Source organism: Saimiri boliviensis, chromosome 13 (assembly GCF_048565385.1).
Source record: "Saimiri boliviensis isolate mSaiBol1 chromosome 13, mSaiBol1.pri, whole genome shotgun sequence".
Classification (NCBI taxonomy): Eukaryota; Metazoa; Chordata; class Mammalia; order Primates; family Cebidae; genus Saimiri; species Saimiri boliviensis.
In genome coordinates, this window is record NC_133461.1 from 66,357,747 (window position 1) to 66,377,282 (window position 19,536).

At 40.8% G+C, this 19,536-nt stretch overlaps 1 protein-coding gene and 1 non-coding gene across 5 annotated transcripts in view; both read right to left on the reverse strand.

Annotated features, from left to right (window-relative positions):
• Window positions 1-15,582, reverse strand: part of PPP4R1 (protein phosphatase 4 regulatory subunit 1) — an 85,564-nt gene extending 69,982 nt beyond the window's left edge. For 2 of the 4 annotated variants that reach the window (XM_039463533.2, XM_039463532.2), the window contains exons 1-2: window positions 15,474-15,582; window positions 15,221-15,265 (exon numbers count right to left, since the gene is read on the reverse strand). In XM_039463533.2, coding sequence (XP_039319467.1) covers window positions 15,221-15,265; window positions 15,474-15,480 — 52 coding nt within the window. In that variant the 5' untranslated portion in view covers window positions 15,481-15,582. The other 2 variants (XM_074383774.1, XM_074383773.1) reach the window with 2 other exon arrangements.
• Window positions 15,583-18,990: 3,408 nt separating this feature from the next.
• On the reverse strand, window positions 18,991-19,097 carry LOC120361698 (U6 spliceosomal RNA). Its single transcript, XR_005577838.1, has one exon. It is a non-coding gene; the product is annotated as a U6 spliceosomal RNA (small nuclear RNA).
• Between the last annotated feature and the right edge of the window lie 439 nt (window positions 19,098-19,536).

Here is a 19,536-nt window from a genome sequence, read left to right on the forward strand (position 1 = left end):
TTTATTTTTAGTAGAGATGGAGTTTCACCATGTTGGTCAGGTTGGTCTCAAACTCCTGATCTCAGATGATCCACCTGCCTCGGCCTCCCAAAGTGCTGGGATTATAGGTGTGAGCCACCATGCCCAGCCGACAGCACATATGCTATCTAATGTCAGGCACCAAACAAGGAACGTACCATAAAAACTAGACAAAAAATTGTGTGTGTATGTACATATATGGGTATATACTGTATGTATGTGTGTGTATATATAGACATATATACTCTACTAAGATACATGGTTTAAGAGTGTAAGCAAACAAAATATGCTGTTAACTATTAATTATTCTTATTCTTCTAAGTCTGCTCTGGTATGAGAAGGTTTCAAAGTCAAGTCAGTTCTTGGAAAATACACTGCAATTTGCCAAGCAGGACAGAGAGCAGAAGGAGGGCATTCTAAGCAGAAAAATCCAAAGATACGGGGTCAAAGAAAACTATTTCATGTCTGCAAAATTACAAGCAATTTGGTATAGCTGGGGCATAGGGTTGATAGAGAAGCAAGGCAGAAGGAGTAGGGAAATATGACCAACCAAAATAAATTCTGCTTTCTAATTTTTAAAAAGTAACATTAATACATTTTGCAAAATCATCTTACCTAGCTAGAGAAATCACATTACTACTCTGCGATTCAGAATGACATTGGAGATTTTTCCAAGAACAACTTGACTCATTTGAACAGTATTCTCTGAACAACACACAACTCCAGGCAAGGTATATACTTACTCAATTATACCAGAATAAAATCTGACTACAATTATCAATTATTAAGATCTTTTTTAAAAAAAAATAAGATCATGTTATCATTTCCAAGCAAGATGACCTCTGTCTTCATACAGCATTCTAACAGAATTTCAGGCCTCATTACCTAACACTCCTCTTCCAATGATTCTACCACTCTTAGCTGTCAAAAACCAAGAGGGGGAAGGAATAAATACACAGAAGTTCTAACCTTCTCAGGAGTACAATACAGTCATCTCTTGGTATTTGCAGGTATTGGTTCCAGGACCAACCCTCAATGAATACCAAAATCAAAGGATGCTCAAGCCCTGATATAAGATGTAGTATATGCATATAATCTATATACAACTTCCTTTATATTTTAAACCATCTCTAGATTACTTAAAATAACTAAAACAATGTAAATGCTATGTAAATAGTTGGTTATACTGTATTTTTTAAATTGTTCAGTTGTTTTCTATTTTAAAAAATATTTCAACTCACAGCTGAATCCCCAGATGTGGAATCTTGAACGTGGAAGGCCAACTGTATTCTCCACCTGCATCAATACTATTCCTTGTTAAATATGCTCAAATATACTACAAATTCAAGTTGATTTCATGTTCATTCAATAAGAATTTGAATCTACAATTCTTACCAAATCTTACAATCTTCAGAAGATGTTCCAAATCTCTATTTATTAAAAGTCCCAGAAACCATCTTCAAGAAAAAAAAAAACAACTTCCATTCCTACCTTATTATCATCACACATGCATTTACTCTGTTCTGCCAAGTCAGGGGGAAAAAAGTGCCAGCAACCATGAGAAAAGCAAGAAAGAGAAGAGTCTGAATAGTGCACTCGACACCATACATCCAATTCAGTGAGTATACACAGACTTCAGAGTGTGAGAGGGAGATGGGGAAGTGCTATTCCCTCAGCTGGTCTCAGTCCCCACAGGATTCTCAAAACGCCCCCACAGGACTCTCAAAAACTCATGTTGTCACAGTCTGAAGACACATATTTTTCCAACAACATGGCTCTTAAACTCCGACCACCTCACCCAGGACTCAACCATAGAAACAATAATGTTACAATGGTGAAGGTGAATGTCGCCATGGAACTGTACTTTACAATCCATAGAAAGTTATTTAAGGACCAGTCTCACTACATGGGGTTTTTCCTTTCACAGTGAATCTAGAACCTAAGCTTGCTATTCCCTAAAATGGCTTTTTTTTTTTTTTTCCCCAGTCAAACTTCCTAAAGGTATAGTTCCCCTTGGAAGCCTTCACCAAGACAAAAAAAAAATGTCTTCTCTTTTACTCTGTGATTCACTTCTCAAAGATCAACAATCCTTCTCAGACCTATTGGTCTTATTTCTCTACAGCTTTTCATAATGCTGACACCCACCATCCCAACACCCTCTTCCAAAAATTATCTTAAATTCTCTGGAAGTGCACAATCCTGAGCATTTTTCTACTTTTCTGGACATTTCTTGCTTCTTTCTTTTGTTTTTTTTTTTGGAGACGAAGTCTCACTCTGTTGCCCAAGCTGGAGTGCAGAGGCACGACTGTGGTTTACTGCAACCTCTACCTCCTCAGTTCGAGCGATTATCCTGCCTCAGCTTCCTGTGTAGCTGGGGATTACAGGCACAAGCCACCATGCTTGACTAATTTTTACGTACTTTTAGTAGAGACAGGGTTTCACTACGTTGGCCAGGGCTGGTCTTGAACTCCTGACCTTGTGATCCGCACACCTCGGCCTCCCAAAGTGCTGAGACTAACAGGTATAAGCCACCGTGCCCGGCCACTTCTTTCTCTTTTATGTAGTAGTTTTCCCTATACTTTTATCCTCATACATATACATTACATACTCTCTTCCCCTCCTTGGTAAACCAAGTCATTTCCAGCTATCACATATAGTGCAGATGACCCATGACATCCTCTTGCCTTGATCCCCAGAGCCATATTTGCAAGTACACTGTAAAATCTCCACCTCCATGTCATATTTGTCCTGAAAACTAAATTGTCCAAACTACTCATAAAATCCGCTCATCCTCATGACTTTCCAATCACCATTATTCTCCCACTCTCCTTCAGGTACCAAAGGTGAGGTCTTCATTTTTTGTTTAAAACACTATCTTTTTTGCCTTCATATATAATCAATTCCTAAGAACCATAAATTCTACTTAAAAGAAAAATTCTACTTTTATAAAGTATTCTGTATCTATTCTCTCCTTTTAAGTTCCCAGCACTCTAATTGAGGCTCTGACAACAAATTTTTGAATAACTGGGGTATTCAAACCCCATGAAGATACATGAAGATTTATAACTTAATAATTACAATTTTATCAGATTGGATAACTCTAACGGATTTTCCAGACCCCAGCTTCCAGGGCTTTCTACCTCAAAAACATGCCTGAGGGTTTTGGATCTAAGGCTTTTCCTTTCACGGTTTAATCTGACAAAGGCATATCTCTAAACCATCTCAAAGCTACTAGGATGCACTGCTCCAAAGTAGGAAAAAACCTTCTATGCTAAAAAATGAAACCCTTTGAAATACTGATGAAAATGTTAAGAGATCAACCCTTTAAGGACTGTAATAAATACTTTTATAAGTCAAATGGTTTTCAACTCTTGGCTGAAATATTTCAACAAATTTCAAAAAAATTCAACAAATTTCAAAAATATTTCAAAAATATTGAAAGACAAAGTTCATTAAAAATAATTTTTTTGCACATACATTGGAAGCAGTTCAGAAAAATGAGTGGCACTGCCAACGAAACCATTTCCCTTCCCATTGACTTATTTAGGCAACAAAATTTCTCAGTGCTTACAGTTCTTAAAATGAAAAGTAGAAATGTTACTATCTCATTCTAAGCAATAAATTCTACTTATCCATGAATACATAATTATTTTGTAAAATTCCCATCCATTTCCATTGAGATGCCTTTTTGATAAAATGCTATTTACCAGGTTTTTTCATAATTTTTAATATATTCTGGTTGACCCCAACTGAGTATTAATAATGGAAACTCAATAAAATGTTAAGTTTTATAATAAAAGGAAATTAAAATTTTAAACTTTTTTTTGTTTTTTAATTTTTGAGACAGAATCTCACTCTGTCATCCAGGCTGGTGTGATCATGGCTCTCTGCAGCTTCGACCTCCCAGGATCGCACAGTCCTCCCAACTCAGCCTCCCTAGTTGAGACTACAAGTGCATGTGCCACCATGCCCAGCTATTTTTTCTTTCTTTTTTTCTTTCTTTTTTTTTTTTTTTTTGTAGAACTGGGAGTCTCACTATGCTGCCAGGGCTGGTCTCAAACACCTGGGCTCAAGTGACTCTCCTGCCTCAACATCCAAAAGTGCTGGGATTACAGGTGTGAGTCACCTTGCCCAGCATAAAATTTAAATTTCTCTTTACATAATTTTGGTGCAAAGAAATGTGACTGGGCAATCAAAACTCTCAAGCATGAATGAAAATATATCAAGGTAAATTTCTGTGTGAAAATGAAAAGAAAAAGAAAAAAATGCAAGATTCTCAATGTAAAGAATTTATTTACAATTTTTTTATTTGTCTCTTATGGTCTTATCTGAATACTTCTGAGTTTAAAAAAATGAATAGTGGGTATCCAAGTGCCAAGGTATTTAGAGTCCATTTTTAAAAAGTGATACAACTTTATGTTTAAAATACTGATATTTATAACACACTGGAAATTATATCCTTTGCAAATATGGTAAAATTTTATGGAGAAAATTTTAGATGTTAACTTTAAAATATATGATACAGAGTTTTCAAAATTATTTTAGTAGGTATGCAGCAATAAAGTTTAAAGACCATGGTCCTAGACTATTATTAATACAATTGCCTGGATCAATCTATTCCCAGCCTCCCCTCATTCAAATTCAGTTTATATTATCAGCACCACTTCAATCTTCCCACTCTGTTCAATACATGCCCTGCCTGCCCTCCCTCCCAAGCCCCATCATTCCGCCCGCTGAACTAAGGTATAACTTTCTCATGCTGTAATTCAAGGGTCTCCAGGATCTGGCTCCAACCTAGTTTTGTACCCTGCACACAGCCCATGGGGAGTCAATTTTCTACAACATGCCCCACTACTTTTCTGGCTTATGTGGTTTCATCTGTCCCATTTCTGTCCTCTTTAACCTTATCTCAGCTTAAATTAACCTATTACAAACAACATACAGGAAGCATTTTCAATTTTCTAATTAAGAGTTGTTCTTTTTGTTTTGTTTTGTTTTGTTTTGTTTTGTTTTGTTTGTTTGTTTTTAATAGAGATGGGATTTCCCCATCTTGGCCAGGCTGGTCTTGAACTCCTGACCTCATGATCCACCCATCTCGGCCTCCCAAAGTGCTGGGATTACAGGCGTGAGCCACTGTGCCCGGCCTCTTCTTCCTTTTAACTCCCTGCTGTCTTGGGTCCCCTTGCTTTCACTCCACCAGTAATTACAATGTTTGGTTTTTTTGCTTTTTTTTAATATTCTCCAACCTCCCCTTTCCCTCCCCTTCCCCAACACATATAAATTCACTAAAGATTGTCTTGCTAATCTTTCAATTGTCTAAAAAACAGAGTCCAGTGCTTCTCATGGAGACACATTCATTAATATTTGTTAATGAAAATGTAGTCCATAGGGATACTTGATGAGTCAAGGGTTTATTTAAAATACTTTACCCTTCTCTAAGATATTCACTAGTAGTATATTAATGCCTTGAGAAGTATCATGCCAAAGAGAACTGATTAATTTGTACAACCTTTTATCAAATTTGATCAAAACACCCTTTTATTCCCTATATAACCTCTAATAATCCTACATAAAACAGAAAAAAGCTGATAGTCAATCCTTCCCTTCAATTTTCCCTTGATACTGCTTAGGCCACAATAAATCTGCCAAATTTTCTTTTGTTTCCCAAGACTTTACATTTTAGAAAATGAAAGATAAGGAGATACACCATAGAATGTAAGTTACCTTATACAGATGTGGGACTTTAAAATGAAATTTTAACAAATAAATATACCAACAAATGAATAGCGGGTAAGAGCAGGCTCTTCTATAAAGCAGAATTTTAGCTAGTAAATGCAATTAATTCAGACAAGAATCATCAACATATTCTAACTGTAATTTTAAAATGTTTGAAATTGAGATGTTTCCCTATTGTCAAATTGTTTCCCTTAGAATTACAACAGGAAAAAAAGAATCTTTATAGTGGTGTAATTTGATAGACATCACCTCTACACTACCAGTAATGTACACTGCTATCAGGTGCCACTTAATATGAAACACTGAGAAAACAACAATACCACTTATGTAGCAGTCCTGACAAAAAAAAAAAAAAAAAAAAAAGCACAACCTGAATCAAATCATGAGGAAACAGATAAAACCAAATGAACTCTTCAAAAATGTCAATATCATGAAAGGTAAAGGCTGAGAAATTGTTCCAAACTAGTAAGTTTGCAGGTAATATCCTTACAGCAAAAGATAATTGCCATAAGGACATTACTGGGGATATTTCAGTATTGTATAACAGAATTGTACCAAAGTTAAATTTCCTAAATTTCATTACTTTGATAGTAAAAGAACCCTTGTTCTTAGGAGATATAGGCTAAAGGCCCCCATGACCACAACCTATTCTCAAATGGTACACCAAAAAATTAATAATAATGTATGGACTACACTGTGTGTGTGTGTACATAATTATATAGAGAAATACAGAGCAAACTGGCAAAATGTTAACGACAGTTGAAATCAGGTGAAGAGTTGAGAATTCATTAAGATATCTGTGCAGCTTTTGTATAGGTCTGAAAGTTTTAAAAATAAGTTGTTTTTAAAAATATTTTTTCTTTCCTTTTTTTTTTTGAGACATAGTCTCGCTCTGTCACCCAGGCTGGAAGTGCAGTGGCACAATCTTGGCTCACTGCAACCTCCTCCTCCCAGGTTCAAGTGATTCTCCTGCCTCAGCCTCCTGAGTAGCTGGGAATACAGGTACATGCCAAAACACCCAGCTAATTTTTTTTTTTTTTTTTTTTTTTTTGTATTTTTAGTAGAGACAGGGTTTCACCGTCTTAGCCAGAGTGGTCTCAATCTCCTGACCTCATGATCCATCCACCTTGGCCTCCAAAGTGCTGCAATTACAAGTGTGAGCCACTGCGTCCAACCAAAAATAATTTCATTATTTGACCCCAAATTAGGTTTATGGTCTTTAGCTTGGTTTAAAACATCAAGATTTATTTAGCAAATAAGTATCGATGAGATGTATTGCTGAGTACTCTGTGATGAGTCAAGAATAAAAATGTTACAAATCTTGGATTTTACAGTACAGTGAAGTGGCTGGTCAACTACAGCCAGCAAACCAAACCGGCCCACCTTCCATTTCTGTAAATAAAACTTTATTGGATGATATTTACGCTCATTCACCTCTGTATTTTCACAGCTGCTTTTACCTTATGATGGCAGATCTGAGTAGCTGCAACAAAGATCATATGGTCCACAAAAACTAAACTATTTGGCCTTTTTTACAGAAACTTTTCAGAAACTTTTCAACCCCTCATCTAGTGAAATAGCAGAAACCCAATTAATAAATCACAACTTGGAGAAAGAATATTAATGGAAATAGATAAATAACATAAATTTGAAGGACCATACAACTTAATCTTTATAGTCTCAAGCAACAGGTATGTCAAGCTTCACTTTTGTACTTTGCAATAACATAAATAATGTTAATCAGAAATCCTTCCTTCAATACTAAAGCTTATTAAATCCTTACAAATGCAAAAGTGTCCTATAGCACAAATGAATTTAAGGCAAGAATAATTTACTGACATAAACTATATGTATACTTACATACGTACTTATATTAAATTTATTTGTATGCTATATGTATAACGTATTTCTATATAATACAGTAGTGATATGTTTATCTCAAGTTTCAAGTTAATTACCAAGATTATGTATACAAACACTATTTAATAGAAAGGTAATATCAAAGCACTTGCTGGGTGTGGATCTCCCAAACATTATAGATTTATAGATGTGTTATTTCTTCTCTTCAGTGAGTAAACATTTTCTTTGCAGTCTTATTAACTAATTACTTTGGTAGTAATCTTTTTTCCCACAGGTAATCCACATATAAAATTTGAACTAACCCAGGTCCAAATTGCCACCAATCTTAAATAAATGAAATCTTGAGTAAGTGAGTTCTTTCTATAAAAAATGAATTTCAAAGATTTAAATATGAAAGTGATCTACCATCAGGCTGGGTGCAATGGCTCACATCTTTAATTCCAGCACTTCGGGAGGCCAAGGCAGGTGGATTGCTTGAGCTCAGGAGTTCAAGGCCAGCCTAGACAACACGGCAAAACCCCATCTCTACCAAAAACACAAAAAGATTGGCCAGGCATGGTGGTGCAGGCCTGTGGTCCCAGCTACTCAGGAGGCTGAGGTGGGAGGATTACTTGAAATCAGGAAGCAGACACTGCAGTGAGCCAAGATATGCCACTGCACTCCAGCCTGGGCAACAGAGCCAGACCCTGTCTCAAAAAAAAAAAAAAAAAAAAAAGACAAGGATATCAAATCTGACTTTGAATATAAATTCAGATCTTAGCAGTAATGAGAGAATTCCAACAGTGGAATGACTACTTTAGTTAAGTACTTTGGCTGTCTCTTCTTTCTCCACCAAAATTCCCATGTTTGAAACAGATAAATAAAAGTTGAAACCGAGTAGTGGGCACATGATGGTTCACTTGCCTTTGTATGTATCTTAAGTATCCGTAATACATAAGGAACTCTCAAAATTTAATAAGGAAATATCCCAAAGATGAACAAAAAATGTGAAAAGGCACTTCACCAAAGGAGATATTTAGATGGCAAATGAGCACATAAAAAGAGTAACACAGTCATTAACGCAAATTCAAGCCACAAATACTATTATACATTTAACAGAGTGGCTAAAATTAAGACTGCTCACACTAAGTGTTGCCAACGATGCGGAGGACCTGGAACTTACATACACTTTTGGTGAGAATGGAAAATGATATAACCACTTTGGAAAAGAGTTTGGCAGTTTTTCTTTTTCTGAAATGGAGTTTAGCTCTTGTTGCCCAGGCTGGAGTACAATGGTGGAATCCCAGCCCACTGTAACCTCCGCCTCCTGGGTTCAAGCGATTCTCCTGCCTCAGCCTCCCAAGTAGCTGGGAGTACAGGCATGCACCCCAACACCCAGCTAATTTTTTGTATTTTTAGTAGAGATAGGGTTTCACCATGTTGGCCAGGCTGGTTTTAAACTCCTGATCTCAGGTGATCCAGCTGCCTCGGCGTCCCAAAGTGCTGGGATTACAGGCCTGAGCCACCATGGGGCCAGCAGTTTCTCAAAAATTTAAAATAGCCATTCTACCTCTAGATACATACCCAAGAGAAAGAACATATATATCCACAGACTTGTGTGTGAATGTTCAGAGTAGCTCTATTTGTAACAGCAAAAAACTAGAGATGATCCAAAATCCATCAACATTTCAAAGATAGAAAGCTAAAAAAAAGTCAACTTGCTCAGATTTTAAAAAGAACAAATGGCAGGATAGGAATATTAACTCAGGTCTCAAGGCTTACCAAGCCTAGTGTTCTTTCCCATAAACAAAACTATACTGAGATGTCTTCCAGAATAACTGCATGACAGATGCTCAATACCAACCAAATTCGTATCAATAAGCTCAGAAAGTAACTTTGCTCCTTAGTCTAGGGAGATAGGAGCTAAAATGATTTAAAAGTTACGAGAGCAAAGAAATGGATTTGTGGAGAAAGAAGCATTGGTGATTTCCAGCACAAAGATCTGTGCTAAAAGCAGAGCAGGTTCCAGACACTCTATAGAAATTAGAGAGAATATAGGCCTTTTAACCTCCTCAGTCAAAATTTCATAGGTGTGCCATCTAGACTTCTGACCAAAACACTAAGTTAGGTTTATTCTCAGATCTAATTTAAAAACAACAAAACCCTAATCTAGGGACTTTCAAATTCTTTTACTCAAAAACATAAAAGAAGATATAATACAAACATGGGATCAAGGTAACAATAGTTTAATAAACATAAATTCATTGTTTTGAGGAGACTGAGGGAAAAGGATCAGAAATAATAAACCGGAGATAAAACAAATAAGGTGGCAGACTTCTGAACTTTTACCTCCTGAGGTTTATTTATCTTCCATAGTCAGAAACAAACAAAAACTATGCATTTAGGTGTTTTGGTTTTTTTCTGGGGAAGGGGGAGAGGGCAGTGGATCATGAAACTGCAGACCCATTCATATTTACAAAGGGGTTTCCTGCCTTTTTTTTCTCCCTCCCTCCGTCCCTTCGTTTCTCTCTCTCCTATTCTATGTGGGGAGTTGTTAGCTGAGGTATCATTAATTGATCCTACACACACGTGGGTACCACTGAAACCATTTTAAAAGCACTCTTCGCTAGGATATCAATTATATTATCTCTAAATAAAGATTTCTCCATCCAGGTTTGTTGACAGCAGTCAAAACAGGCTACCAAGTCTCATGACTCACCCTCCCAAATCCCTATGTAACAATACTCCTAAATATTATTGATGTTCAAGGGCACCTTACTAAGGTTTCTGAATGATTCCCTGGCAACTACTAGATATAGTCCCAATATTTTGCTCCTCACCTCCCCCAGCAGCAAGGACTCAAAGCTTATAAGAGCTGATTTTGAAAAGTGGTCGGAAGGCCTGGAGATTCTGCATGGAGTGTGGTCCAGGCAGTTACCCTCAGTTAGTTCTACACCCATCCTTCACTCTACTTCAACAATGCCTTTGGGTTTAACCCAAAAAAACAGTGTAATGTAAAAGGATTCCAAAACCTCAACATGAAAAAATTTGTCGTATGGCACACTCAATAACATAGCTTTAAAAAGTTTTCAACCTTATACTTAGTTATAACTAAGTTATACTTAGTTATAACCTTATACTTAGTTAAAAACTACTAAATAAGCTGTATTATACCCAAGCTCCGTCCTCTCTATCATTCTCCAGCTGTAAACTAAACCACATGCAGCATCCTAGATTAACTTTCAAGGGTTCTTTAAGAATGAGTTCAAATTGCCTATAAAAGTTTGGGTTGATGAATATTTTAAAGTGGGTGATTAAAGAAAATATAATAATCAAAATACGATATTTAGAATCAGAAGACCTAGCTTAAACTTCTATCTAAACTTAGGAGTTTTGTTTCTTTAGTCCCTTTGGATGTTAGTCAACTTACTTATTAGAATACCATAGCATACACATCACAGGACTGCTGTGAATAACCTGTGTATGAAAGGCACTGTAAACTACTGTTACATAGCCATTCTTTAAAAAGAGCATTCTTCAACATACTACTTTGATAAGAGTTTAAATTTTAATAAAACTCCTTCAATGAAATTATTTTTAGAAGCATTACCTCATCAAATCTTAACTATCTTAAGTCTTACTTCATTTTAGAAATCTAGCAACTTAATGTGAATCAATATTGCATCTTTGCAAACTAAAATAGAAATTTGAAATAATTTTCTCTAAACATCTACAATTTTTTATTGTCTCCCATTATTCAAGGAACATAATTAGCTATAAAAACTTAAAACGGGGGCCAGGCACAGTGTCTCACGCCTGTAATCCCAGCACTTTGGGAGGCCAAGGCAGGTGGATCACCTGAGGTTGGGAGTTCAAAGCCTGCCCAACACGTAAAAACCCTGTCTTTACACAAAATACAAAATTAGCTGGGCATGGTGGCACATGTCTGTAATCCCAGTTACTTAGGAGGCTGAGGCAGGAGAATCGCTTGAACCCAGGAAGCAGAGGTTGCTGTGAGCTGAGACTGCACCATTGCACTCCAGCCTGGGCAACAAGAGCAAAACTCTGTCTCAAAAACAAACAACGCAACACAACTTATAAAGGGTTTACCCAACTCTGAAATCTACTGATAACCTATATTCAAATGAAGTCACTGGTTTGCTTTCAATTTGAAATTCAAAGTATTTCACGATACAGTATTTAAGGTATCACTTTTAAACTTAAATACATATACATAGTTTTTACTGCATTATTCTCCTAAACTTAGTAGTACCTACTAATGATGTCATTTACTTACCTTTATGACCTTTTGACATATATATACAATACCATCCATTTTTTCCCCATTAGGATTTTTTTTTCTCCAAAGATATCAATCAAGTTAGTCTTTGACCAACCCTTTCCCCAGCTCTATGCCTCTGTACAGAGACAGGGGCTTAAATCAAATCAAAAGACCTGAGTCTCTGACCAATGTCTGGCAATGCCCTGCTTTCAAGTTCGAGACACCAGCCAGGTCCTTTCCTAGATTATCTATGCAAAAGAACTTACTCTCTCTTCCCTCATAGTCCAGGTTCTGCATTTAGGATGCACAACCAAGATTCTGGAGCTTGACCAGAAAATAATTTCTTCCCATACCAAGGCCCAACCTACACCTAGCTTGGCTAAAGTAGTAGGACTTGTTTACAACTACCCTGGAGGTTGACTTCCATACTCTGGTGTTTTGCCATAGACAGAAAAATTCAGGCTCATGAGATAACAATCGTGTTGTAAGGGCAGCCCAAGCTCCACTCCCTCTGCAAGTCAGGTCCTCTACCTTCTTCAGCTTCTACAGGATGTGACAGCTTTCTCACTCCCTTACCATCTTGCTGTCTAAGGAGGCACCATGGCCAGTATTTCTCCTCATTCTTTCTCCCTTCGCAAGAGATGGGAAGTGGTCCTTCAACTGGCCATATGTCCAAGGGTCCTTTGTTCCTGAATATTCTGGGTAAAGGTACCACCTGTAAAAACTTTAGTAACTGAGAAAAATAAGCACTTACTCTAACAAAGCCTTCAACCAAATTATAAATATGTAAATAACTATTACGCCTTCAATGTCTGTTTTATCCTAAATTAAAATGCATAGGAAACAGACTCTTTAAAAAGTTAGTTGCAGCCAGGCACACTGGCTCATGCCTGTAATCCAAGCACTCTGGGAAGCCGAGGTGGGCAGATTACCTGAGGTGGGGAGATCCAGACCAGCCTTACCAACATGGCAAAACCCCATTTCTACTAAAAATACAAAATTAGCCTGGCATGGTGAAACACGCCTGTAATTCCCAGCTGTTCGGGAGGCTGAGGCAGGAGAATCACTTGAACCCGGGAGGTGGAGGTTGCTATGATCTGAGACTGCACCATTGCACTTTAGCCCGAGCAAGAAGAGAGAAACTCCACCTCAAAAAAAAAAAAAAAAAAAAAAAAAAAGTTGCAAGCATTGGCAGCATCTGTAAGTCCCTTCATTCGGTAAGGTTCAACATCAGCATTTCCTTCTCTGCTCTTCTTTTAAGCTTCCCTTGCTCTTTTCTCATAAGAACAAACATAATCATAATCATCACTGTTTACCAGGAATTGTTCCAAGTGCTTCACAGGCACTAACTCACATACGTCCCTGAACAACTCTAGGAAGTAGGTAATATTTCTTATGCCTGTTCACAAATGATAAAACCAAGGCTTAGGGCGGTTAAGTGAGTTGCCCCAGTGTGCCCCAAAAGACACTGCTAAGATGAACAGGGCAGCCTGGCTCCAGTCTATAACTATGATACTGTACTGTACACCTAGATTCAAACTGCTAGTAAACCACTAGAGGGCATAGGTTGTGCCCATCCTTCTCACAGCTCCATCCCCAGCACCCAGCAGAGTCTTTAAACTCTTGGTTGAATTTTTCACAGGTATGCCTTCCCCTCTACACTGTGCTGCTTGGGGGCCATGGAAGAAACTGATACTGCATTTCATCCTTCAGGAGTAACAAGTTTTTGCTCCACACAGTCATAAATACTTGCTGAATGAATCTTATATTTATATCAAACATAAAAATAAAAAGCCCTCCTCGAGATAACATAATCAGGGCCACTTCTCCAATCCTAACCTGGCAAGAGATCTGAAGTCAATAGCTGCCTTAAATAATATCTCAAACTTACTATTAGGCAGAGAAGTGGCCTAAGAGTAAACATTAAACAAAATGTTAAAGCTGCCCTTCATGAGTATTGCTCCCTTTAAGAAAGCTGTTTAGAGCCACCCCACTAAAAATACAGACTTGGCAAAAGTTTGGATGTGGTTCATCTACTTTAAAGGCAAATTAACTCATTTCAGATAATCCATCTAAATAGTAAATCCCCCTTACTTTACTCAAAACAACCAGGAATCTAAAAATTAAGATTACTCCGAGTTAGGGAACCACATTAGACAGCGCTAAGGATTAACTATAGAGTATTTAAGAGAGTAATTTCAAACTGCAGCCATTTCTGAATTCCTTACACAGGTATCACACAGTCCGTCACAGCATCCAGTAGGCTTTCCACTAAACAGACTACAATTCTACTATGGTTATCATCTCAGAACAACCTCTTGGTCCCTTACGTATCCCAAGATCTACGCTTACACATTTTGCACATTCTTCATTTTAAAAATGCATCTCAAAACCGAGTGATTTTTTTTGATGGGTCACTGTTTTGTAAGATTAGCATGAATAGAAGCTATTTTAAATTCACTGCAAATTTGTCACTTCTTTCAATACAAGCTTACCTCTTTGTCTTTCCTGTCGTGACCCAAGTTGTTTTCTGAGGCTTAGAAAAGTACAGATAAGAAGAAAAATTCTTTCTAAGTATCAATTCCGTCGCCATCAGGAAACGCCAAAAACTTTGTTTCAAAAAATAAGAGTTAACTCTAAAAACTTCAGTACCTCAAAGGAAAGCCGTACTGTTAACACCGAAGGAGGGTTTGGTGACTTCTGAACATCTGCATTAAAGAAACGTGCTCTCTAAACCTAGTCATTCCTGACGAGGCCACACCTTCTAACCTTTCTGTAATGCACAAATCAAACCGGGAACCATCTAAAAACTGCCACAAGCCAAAGTAAAATGACAGGTATGTCATCCTCAGAGGATCCAAAACGGGGTCGGCAGCCCAGTCGGCTGGCCGGAGCCCACGCTGGCCCCGGGAGCTCCTGGCGAGCGACTCCGAGGAAACACACCTCCCGCGCCAGCCTCTTCCTTCCTCAAGTGACGGGGGAAGGGGGACGCCAGGGGCAGAAACACACCCCCAAACCCCGCTTCAGATCTTGCCCCACCTGCTTCTCCTTCCGAAACAGACGGCCTCGCCACTGGGGAGCCCGCGGGCGATTCGGGGGCGCCGGGAGAAGAGAACACAGGGCGGAAAGCGAACTGGGCGTTACTCGGGGCGTCTCCCTCCCCCAGCGGAACCAGGGCGCGCCGTTTCCTCACGGACGCGCGATTTTCCCCCCAAATCGCCACCCCGGCCCGCCGGGGGCCGCCCTCGCCCAGCGTCCCCTTAGTCGGCCCAGGCCGCGCCGCCGCCCGCCCTCCCCGGCCGCTCCCCGCCGGCTGCCGGGCCACCGCGAGGCCGGGCCACTCACATCCGTCCGCGTCCTCCGGCAGGTCCTCCTGGAGCAGCGAGAGGTCTGCGCCGAGGGGAGAGAAGAAAGGCCCGGTCAGCGCCCCGGGGCCCGGCGCGACGCCCCCGCCACCCTCCCTCCCGCCCCGGCGGCGCCTCCCCGCGCCGGGACCCCGCGCCGGCCCCGGCCCGGCCGCCACTCAGGGCGGCAGCTGAGGACGGGTGGGCGCGGGGAGCCGCCGCCGCAGCCGCACGGAGAACAGGGGGCCACGTACCCGCCATCTTGTGGTCGCCCCCTCCTCCGCGGCCGCCGGGGGATCCGGGGCTACATGGAGCGGCGCGAGCCGGGGAGCCGGTGGACGCGCGCGGGAGGGGCGGCGGGCAGGAGGAGGGCCGGGCTGGCGGGGGCGCGCGCGCGCGGGGCGGGCCGAGGGCCCGGGCCTGCAGCGGGCGGCGCGGCTCCCGGACGCCGGGGACCCAGGCCGCGCCCCGCCCCGCCTGCCCCTCCGCGCGGCTCCCGGGTGGCCGGCGCTCCCGCCTCCCGCCTTCCCAGCTCCCGGCCGGGCCTCGGCCCGGCGGCGCGGCCTCACACCCTCGGCCCGAGCCGCCCTCACGCCGAGCGCTGCGGACAGGGGCGCGCAAGCTGCCGCCGGCCGGGACCCTGCGGCGAGTGCCGGAACCCGGCCGGGTGGGGCCTCCCGCGGCCCGGCCGCTTTATTGGGTCACCGGCCTCGCCCACCGCCCCGCCGGCCGCAGCCTTCTCGGCGGGCGCGCCGCTTGCCGCCCGCGCCCCATCCCCAGGCCTGCACGTACGTCGTCGGCGATCCGGGGCCGGGGGCGGCTCCGAGGTCGGCGGGGCCGGGGTCCCACCTCCGTTTGAAGGAAGCGCCGCCTCCCCAACCGCCCGGAGCCCTCGCCAAGTGGCTGCTAACAAAGCCCAGGGCCCGGCTGCGAGGTGGTTGACTGACAAAGTCATGCCTGCCCAGCCAGCTTCCTCGTGCAGCACGCTGAAGGCTGGGGCGCCGGGTTTTTACTCCCACGTCCTGCTAACTCTAGCTGACATGGAGGGCGATCCACCGGCGGGAACGGTGGCAGGCCTGGGGTCAGATCCTGATTCAGCCAGTTAGTTGGTGGGACTGGGGCCCATGTGGAGAATGAAGCCGTTATCTGCCTCGTGGGGTTATTGGCATGAAACGAAGAATGTAGGGAACCTAGCACGGTTGTTAAGGTCTAGGAGGTGATTGGGAAAAGGCGCCTATGATTCGCTTTTGTCTTTTAAATACTTTTGGCAGCGCTTGAGCTGTTCAAGTCTGTATCCCAGACTTTATTAGTCTTGTTGTTTTACATGACTTAAGGGATTAGCTCAAGAGCCCAGGTACAAAGTGGGGCTAAACCCAGGTTTTCCGACACCGTTCTACCTCCATGGCTCTGCCTCCAGCTCTACCCAAGGCCTCCAAAATGGTCGTCTCCTACAGTGACCAACAGAACAAGCTGTGTCATGATGTCACTTTGGCCATGTGGTCTCTTAGAAGAGGGAATTCTAAATAGTTAATTAGCTTGTTCCTTTATGCTTTGTACTCTTGACCAAGGACAATGTATTGGCATTTAATGCCATTGAAGATTCAGACATTAAGGAATCAGATCCTCTAAGATTCCTAAATCTGTGTAATAATATGGGTTCTACACATAGCTAGTCCAAAAAAAAAATCCCTATCAGATATTACTGACAAGATAAAAAGACATTATATAGTCTGTATGAAATTTCTAGGCGTAGTAAAAATCAGACCCCATAACTCTAGGTATGTATCTAATTTTTCAACTATAAAATAATTAAAACTAAAGGCCATTTCTCTTCCCCCTTTGCTGAATGTCCTTCTGTGAATTCAGCTGACAATCTTAGAATCACAAAGGAGTTAGAAATTCACAACTATCAACAGAAATCTGTCTCTAGACTGACTCAAGCCCTGAGAGTTTTGCCCTGCTGAACTACCTTGTCAATATCTACCACTTTAGCAATTCTGGGTAAATGGGAGAAAAAAGAGTCAAATCAGCTCTTTTTTTCATTAAAAAAAAATTTTTTTAGAGGCAGAATTTTGCCTTGTAGCCCAGGCTGGAATGCAGTGGCACAGTCGTGACTCACTGTAACCTGGAAGCCCTGGGCTTGAAAGATCCTCCCATTTCAGCCTCCCAAGTAAATGAAACTAAAAGCGCAGGCCACTCCACCTGGCTAATTTTTTTGATTTTTAATTTTTAAAAAATTTTTGTAGGGACGTGATTCTACTGTTTTGCCCAGGCAGGTCTTGAACTCCTGGTCTCGAGCGATTCTCCAGCCTTGGTCTCCCAAAGCGCCAGGATTACAGGTGTAAGCCACCAAACGTGGCCCAAATCAACTCTTTATACTAACTGGTGATCTCACTGCAACAACACAAAATCTACAGAGTGCCAACTGTGCTTCAGCCACTGGATGCACGAAGACAAAGAAAACTGTCTTGATCTATACAGTCGAATTAGACACATTTCTCAGTAATCATGATAAAATAAGGGTTATATACCAAATGCTAGTCTAGGATATGAGACAACTAATTCTGCCTTTGGTAGCTAGGCCTCAATAAGTTTTATCTCAGTATTCTGTGGGAAGCGCAGCAAAGGAGGAGGATCTGTATCATTTTTCTATATTTAAGAGCTGTGCATTTGATTATCATCTTAGTGGAATTACACATTGCAGCAAGTGCCTTTAAGCAATATAGTTTTTAGGTATTTCAGTGACACTATATCATTCATGGTTCAGCACAAGTATGTGTTTTTTACATTTAACTTTCTCCTTTCTAAAATAAAGGAGTTTTAAAATCAGTATTTACAAACTGCACTCTGTTCCCTTCTTATAAGAAATAATATTTAAATAATAGTAATCATTATTCTATGTACCTTTACCCCAGTTTCATTTACAGTGCAGCTTGTGGATGGCAGAGCTGTGTGTCATCCGTGGTTAGAGCACACAGGCAGTCTGAATTGTTATCCTGCTCTGCCACTGAAATGTGTAAAACATAGGGGGAGTGTCCTAAGTCATTTTTCTAAAAGTATCATCCAACTATGTGAGTACTAGGGCCTGCATTTTTAAGAATAAGTCCTCTTATAAATGATAATGAAAGAGTTTTTGTTTGTTTTTGAGACAGGGTCTTGCTCTGTCACCTAGGCTGGAGTGCAGTGGTGCAATCTCAGCTCACTGGAGCCTCCACCTCTTGGGCTCTAGCAATCCTCCCACCTCAGCCTCCTGAGCAGCTGGGACTACAGGTGGACACCACCACACCTAATTTTGATATTTTTTGTACAGATGAGGTTTTGCCATGTTACGCAGGCTGGTCTCAAACTCCTGGGCTCAGGTGATCTGCCTGCTTCAGCCTCCCAGAGTGCTAGGATTACAGGCATGAGCCACTGTGCCTGGCCACAATGACAATTTTTCTTAGCAGCCAACGAACCTTAGAAATTAATGCGTTTGGCTTTTCAACCACAAACAAACATTTAAAAATATCATGGGGAAAAACATTGCTAATAAACAAACAAAACTCCCAAAAACTCACCTGACATTGTTTGCCACTATCATGTTTGTTCATTTTTGTATCAGTGATTGAACCATTTACTTTTTTCTTCAGAATTATTCCTGAAACTGAAAGTATATAAAGACAGATCTATTATTTACTGTTTTAAATGATGAAAAGAAAAACAGTCTAAAAAATGGAGAAATATTTATGTGATAAAAATTATTTTTAAACAAATTTTTTTTTTTTTACTTTTTTTTAAATAGGAAGTTTCATGAATTTGCATGTCACCCTTGCACAGGGGCCATGCTAATCTTCTCTGTATTGGTTCAACTTTAGTATAAGTGCTGCTGAAAGGAACGCATTAAACAAAATTTTAACATTCATTTCTCTCTTTTTTTGGAGCCAGGTTGACAAACTGTCCCTCATAGACTCATTTTCAAATAAGAAGAACAATTTTTAGGCCCAGTGTGGTGGCTCAGGCCTGTAATTTCAGCACTTTGGGAGGCTGAGGCTGGTGGATCACCTGGGGTTAGGAGTTCAAGACCAGGCTGGCTAACATGCTGAAACCTCTGTCTCTACTAAAAAACAAAATATTAGCTTGGGGTGGTAGCACATGCCTATAATCCCAGCTACTTGGGAGGCTGAGGCAGGAGAATTGCTTGAACCCGGGAGGCATAGGTTGCAGTGAGCCAAGATCACACCACTGCACTCCAGTCTGGGACACAGAATGAGACTGTCTCAAAAAAAAAAAATTTTTTTTTAATTAATCATCAATCTCTTACCTAAAGCCTACTATACA